The sequence below is a fragment of the Haemaphysalis longicornis genome, unplaced genomic scaffold (genome assembly GCF_048455015.1).
Source record: "Haemaphysalis longicornis isolate Haplotype H1 unplaced genomic scaffold, Haemaphysalis longicornis Haplotype H1 scaffold_5, whole genome shotgun sequence".
NCBI lineage: Eukaryota > Metazoa > Arthropoda > Arachnida > Ixodida > Ixodidae > Haemaphysalis > Haemaphysalis longicornis.
This window is the reverse complement of record NW_027526385.1, coordinates 77,175,296-77,181,444: the sequence shown is the minus strand read 5'-3', so window position 1 is coordinate 77,181,444 and position 6,149 is coordinate 77,175,296. Positions and strand designations below refer to the sequence as shown.

General features: G+C 47.0%; 1 protein-coding gene across 1 annotated transcript; it reads left to right on the top strand.

Annotated features, from left to right (window-relative positions):
* The first annotated feature begins 602 nt into the window (after window positions 1-602).
* On the top strand, window positions 603-5,870 carry LOC144138462 (uncharacterized). Its single transcript, XM_077670746.1, has 3 exons — window positions 603-846; window positions 1,750-1,843; window positions 2,194-5,870. Exons 1-3 carry the CDS (start codon window positions 691-693, stop codon window positions 4,074-4,076), a joined length of 2,133 nt encoding a protein of 710 aa, XP_077526872.1. The 5' UTR covers window positions 603-690; the 3' UTR covers window positions 4,077-5,870.
* Window positions 5,871-6,149: the final 279 nt, after the last annotated feature.

Genomic DNA, 6,149 nt, shown 5'->3' with positions numbered 1-6,149 from the left:
CATTCCTATTAAGTACGAGTAAGCATTTGTGAATGCCACCCCCAGCCAGAGACGGCAAAGAAGAGTTGCGTCAGACCGTGGGAGGCCTAGTGGAAGGGGACGTTGCAGGTGCGGGTCAAAGGCACCAATGCGTGCGCATGTGAAATCTTCTGGAGACCATTGGGAGATAGCTGTTTCGCGGGCAAGAATGCGGAGGACCCTAGCTGCATCCGTCCTAGACAAGGAAGCAAGGAGTGGTACGCATTAACTCGCCAGGGTAAAAAAGAGAGACCGCCGGCTATTGATCGGTGAAGACTAGAGCGGTGGAGGGCCTAAAGGGAACAGGCGATCATTGTGTAAAGCATAACAACATGCAAGCGATGGTGGCCGACCACGGCCGCTTCATCTCGTAAAAAGGGCGAGATCGAGCGGCCTAGGGAGCCTACATAAGCCGCGCCTTCGTCGTTTAGGGTGGTGCCACTCTTTGACACAGCTCGTGCCGCCTCCCGCCGTCGGGCAGCGTTGCCAGCACACGTTGCCATAGCAACGCGGCCGATACGGCGCCATGTTGTTCCCCAGTCGGCTCACTGCCGCCGTGTGCGTGCTGCGTCTTTGCCGCCCGTGACTCGCGGTGACTTTTGTTGACCACGGGAAGCTTTTCGTAACCATGCCAGCTCGGTGAACGTGTGGGGAGTTGTGTGAGCACCAAAAATGCCCGGCTGTTGCGTTCCGCAATGTACGAATCATTGCAGAAAAGGCACACGGATGTTCCGCTTCCCGGCCAGCCCGAACCGAAGAAAGCGCTGGCTTGTAGTACAAGTGAAAAGGGACCGCTGTGAGCCCACTGCTGCTTCTCGTGTTTGCGCTGTGAGTATTGCACCTCGCTTCATGTTTTTCGCACGCGTACTTGCAGCTATATTCTATTATGTAAGTGCTATGCACCTGCAACGCTTTCACCGAGCGCCGTCGTGTCCTCAACGTCGCCGAAGCGCCGTTGCGCGCCGGTAGCGGAGGCCATGGCTGTTTTGATGGCTTCCAGCGACGGCTGCGCGTAGCCGAGCGGCAATTTAGCGTGCGAATGCAGCGTGTGCGCAAGTGGATGCTTTGCGTGGTTCGATTATGCCGGATTATGCATGCATGAAACGTGAATGTTCAAAACTAAGCCTGGTTATAAAACATCCTCGGAATCGGAAGGCCCGGACCGTTCACGCTTGCTACAAAAAAAAAAAAAAAACGCGATTCTCGTCACTGCGACAAAAATTGGTCGAGACCAAGCGACAAAAGCGGTCACTGAGCGACTGCCAAATCTTCGAATGCGCTGCAATTCAGAGTTCGGCAATCGATTTTGAAGCTGCCGTGGGCTGGATATTCATCGGGTCGCCGAAAAAATTGGCTGGCGCCCCCGTAGGCTTTGTGAAATCTCCCCCTCTACCGTAGACTCGCCTCGTAGGTGTTGTGAAATCCCCCCTACCGTAGACGGGCAATTGTTCCCTGCGTTGCTTGTGCTGATATTCCGTGCGGGGGTGGAATATATGACTGATTCTTTCATGCAACACTGCCAAACGGCGTATGAGGGGTCACTAAAGTCTGCAAAGATTTCTGTGGCGAGCCGCCCCATAAAAATTCCCGTACTGCAATTAGAGGGCATAATCAATTTCCATTCCAAAAGATAAAAAACGCGCGAAAGCGATCATTCTGCCTCTCGAGCGAGTAATTCAAATGCATTATGTGGTTTTCAATTATTGTTTAGATTGACTTTTTTTGTTCTAGGCACATTTTGAAGATTCAAGTTTTGAGCAGCACCGACAAGATGGACTGAAAAAGCTGAGGCCGGATGCTGTCCCAACTCTCTTTCCCTATCGTGGTAAGAACATATCTGAACTCGTTATATAAAGCCGTAAAATGGACACAAATTTAATTTTCCTTTGAATTTGTGAATCTAGTTTGGGTCATTCAGAGAAAAGACAAACTCATCTAAATGCATTGCTTCAATTGCACTGCGGCATTTCGCTCTTATTTTTGTTTACTCAGAACATCTATAAGGAATAGTAATATGCTTTGTGTGGTGCAGACCATTCAAGAAAGTGCGTGATAACATTTTGCTTGTAATTTTTAGTCTGCAAAGCGAAAATAAGTATTGGAACTGTTTGCTGAGTGAGAATGCATAGGCAAGCATGTTATTGTAGTAATGTTTGTATGTTTAATTTTTTCCAGCTGCTCCAAAACACCGGAAGTCCCCGAAGAAGCGCACTTCTGCCATGAAACCTGCGAATTCGTCTAACACCAAGCGTGTTTGCACATCTGGAGACATTCCACAGCTGCCTACGGATCCTTGCGACATAACGAGTTTTGAGCACGGTGTTCAGTTGAGTGCTCATATTTCAGCAGCCGTTTTACAGCCAGATGCTCTTCCTCATGACACTGCTGAATTCGCGAGAGGTGATCCTCCAGAAGCCCACTTGCTGTCAAGTTTGCCCACCAACAAGGCAGCAAGCATCGGTACCAGCGATCCTGAGTCCAGGCTTGCTCACGCATTGGGAGATTTCTCATTTCCTCTACCGCCTACAAACAATCTAGAAAGTGATGCGGACAGTGCTGCCGAGTGCAGGTGTGAGTGTACATCCGTGCGTGTGCCCCTGCCATTTGTTCCTCCAGCCAATGACGCAGACAGCACTGGTGAGTTTGGGTGTCATCATGAGACAGTAGCCGCCTCTCCACCACACCTGTCTGCCAACAATCTAGCAAGCGACACAAACGCTACTCCAGGTTCATCCGTAGCCATTCTGAAACAGCTCCCTCCCAACACCGTAGCAAATGATGCAGGTCTCACTCCTCCACAAGAACAGTCAACCATGCCAGCTGCATTTATGTTTGGAGGCAGCACAACTCCCACATTGTCGACGTTGCATCGGGAAAATTCCGAGCTCCGGAAAAAAAACGCCGACTTAAGCAGAAGGTGTAAAAACTTGGTAAAACTGCATGAGCAGACGAGATCAAAAGTACGTAGTCTAAACAAGAAACTAAGGTTAGTTCAGCAAGAACTGAACGCATTAAGATCATCGACATTTCTTGCTGCAGATCAAACGAAGGCTCTAACAACAAAAGGCAGGGTTCGCAAGTGGTCAGTTCAGACTATACGCGTAGCCCTCCAAATAAAGCACGCATGTGGTACAACAGGCTACGAATTGCTCAGGTCTCTGTCATACCCACTGCCATCTAACCGGACATTGATTCGAAGAATGCAAAACATTCGCTTTCTGCCTGGTGTACTTACTGAAGTGCTGGATGTTCTAAAGCGTAAGGCAGAAACAATGGAAGACATTGAGAAAGATTGCGTCCTCTTCATGGATGAGATGGAAATTAGTCAAGGGTTTGAACATGACCGCTCTCTGGATTGCCTTTTTGGGGGTACGACACTTCCAGAGTCAACTGACAACGTTGCAAACCATGCCCTCGTGTTTATGATTGGAGGTCTAAACACGAGGTGGAAACAGGTCATCGCTTACCACTTCACTGGTCGTTCTACTGACGGAAGCCTTTTAAAGGAGCTTATATTTCATTTAATTGCGCTTTGTTTTGAGGTGTCCCTGAGAGTTCTTGTTGTAACAAGTGACATGGGAAGTGCCAACAGGAAAGTGTGGCAGCTGCTGGAGTTTTCAAGCCACAGGCACTCGCAAACTGTCTGCTCTATACCACACCCTCACTTGGATGGTAGGGAGCTGTATTTCATGGCTGATCCTGCTCACGTTTTGAAAAACATACGTGGGCAGCTTCTCCGCTCAGGAAGTTTTACCCTGGGGAAGGAGACGACAGAGGAGCATTGCATCCCAGGAAAAACTGTTACCCTTGAACATGTTGAGGCTGTTCTCGAATATGATAAAAAAAATGACCTCAAAATCGCTAACAAGCTGTCGGACATTCATGTCAGCGATGGACATTTCGCAAAAATGAAAGTAAACATCGCAGTGCAGTTGTTCCGTGAAGCACCTCCTGCCATTCGCTATCTAATCAAGCTCAAAATCTTGAAGCCGGAAGCTGAAGCAACTGCCTGGTTTTTTGACCTTGTCACTAAGTGGTACACTTTGATGTCGTCATGACACCCCATCGTTGCTTTAAGTCATTTTGACCGCGCAAAGCACCAGGAAGCAGTTGGGACATTGCAGCTGGCATGTGCTACATTCACTCGGATGAACATGGGAGCAACTGCACACTGGAAGCCATCGCAGGCCGGTCTTTTGGTGTCTACAACTGTTGTGCTGCGCCTGTCAGAGGAGCTCCTGGCGAGGCGCGGGTACTTGTACCTCCTCACTGCTAGGTTGATCCAAGATTGCCTAGAAAATATTTTTTCAGTTGTGAGGTTGAAGAAGCCAGTTCCAAGTGCGTATGATGTTAAATGTGCACTGAAGGCCATTTGTGTCAGCCAGTTTGTACACACCCCTAAGACTTCGAGCTACAACATTGACGACAGCAGTCATCTGGCTGACTTGCTTGACCCAAGCTTAAAAAAGCTAGAGGAAGACCCCATTCAGCAGGCTGAGGAGTTAGAGAACTTGTTTGTGATTGGACTGACGGAAGCAGAGTGCGACATCGCAGCGTACATCGGCGGTTTCCTTCTGAGGTCTGTTTTAAAATCTATAGGTAACTGCAAAAGCTGTAAAGCAGTACTGACTGACAGTGCTCCTGGGAAATACAGCAGCCTCATCCAGTTGAAGGAGTACGTGAAAAATGCTGGAAATCTGATCCAGCCAAGCATGTCTGTAATGACAATTTTGATGGATTGTGAAGAAAACTTCAAAACGTTTGCTGAAATGGGTGAAGTCATGAAGGTGAAAAAGCCATTTTCAAGCATTCTGAGTGCCCTGCAGAAGTCTGTAAAAATGCACTTGGGATGTTGCAGTTTGCACAAGCCTACTGTAGAGAAGCTGCTTCTCGAAAAATATGTCCGAACAAGACTAAAGATTTACCTCAGGCAGCAGCATGAACACAGAGTAAATGGGGCAGCAAGCAAAACCTGTGCTGCAGCAAACTTGGAGTAGTTCAGCAGCCAGCTAGAACCGTAGAGCGTACGCAGCTGCGATAAATTTTTTTTTATGTGAGGACACTTCAAGACTTGGGTGTGGTACGTTCAATCATAATTTAGGACTGCCTTTGTTAAGGACTCTATGCAACTTCATTGCCGTACAATGATGATAAAGGAAAATTGATGCCTTATTTGTATAATTTACATTATAGTGTGTTCAAAATAGCTGTAAAATATTTTACTGCTAACATTTGCTTTTGCTGTTCCTCAGTACCAGCCCGAAAAAGGCATTCAAAACCAAGAACAGTAGTGTGCCTTCGTTCACATTGCACCTTTCTCTCGAGACGTTGCTCTCCATTGTGTCAGTTGCTCACGACGTGTTTTTGTTCTCGACTGATGTCATGTAATTTTCAGTGGGGTAATTTAAATTAACCCAGTGGGGCTTGGGGAATTTTCTTATTGATTTATTCCCCAATATTTTGGTTCATGTATGTATCCTTGCTCAAAGTACTACTTATGCAGACGTGTAAAATGCTTTCTCACTGTCATCAGTGAAGCAAGCCGTATTCTTCTCTACTTGCTTTCTCCTTCATTAGTTATCTCTGCGTTTGTCTCATCAGCATTGTCCACCTGTGTAGCCCATCTGGGCTTTAATCTTGCTCGTTGCCTGTGTGTTCAGTTTTTTTTCAACAGCTCCATTGGAAAAAAGTCACCAATGAGTGGTAACTTTTACATGCATTAGTCTGCTACGTAAAGTGCTTCTTGAAATTCGATGCCTTTATTAGCTCGGACACATTTACTTCGTGTGTTTTGTTGTATTTCCCATGTGCGCCTGTTGTTTGAGAAGGGGGCATCTGCATGTCACGCAAGCAGTGCAATAAAAGAATTTTGCGTGAAGTTTGTCTTCCTTTATGCGTGTAATGAAAGTACGCTTCAAGGCATGATGACGTGTATGTTCAGCCATAGATGTAATATTTTGTGTTGCCACCTCAACAATATTCTTTTTAGTGTGTGTAAACGTGTTAAATTACACATTGGGCACGTTAAGATGCCCAGTTTGGGCAGAACGATTCAAGCATAGGCTGGGGAGGTTCTATAGGCAACAGTGGTTTAGTCTGTGCGGGCCATTTTTATTGTATCGGAAACTTTA

Excerpts from the sequence above, each read along its gene's own strand:
- LOC144138462 (XM_077670746.1), top strand. The coding sequence starts at position 691 with ATGCCCGGCTGTTGCGTTCCGCAATGTACGAATCATTGCAGAAAAGGC. Across the intron at positions 847-1,749 it reads CTGCTTCTCGTGTTTGCGCT|GCACATTTTGAAGATTCAAG; the intron begins GTGAGTATTGCA and ends TTTTTGTTCTAG. Across the intron at positions 1,844-2,193 it reads AACTCTCTTTCCCTATCGTG|CTGCTCCAAAACACCGGAAG; the intron begins GTAAGAACATAT and ends AATTTTTTCCAG.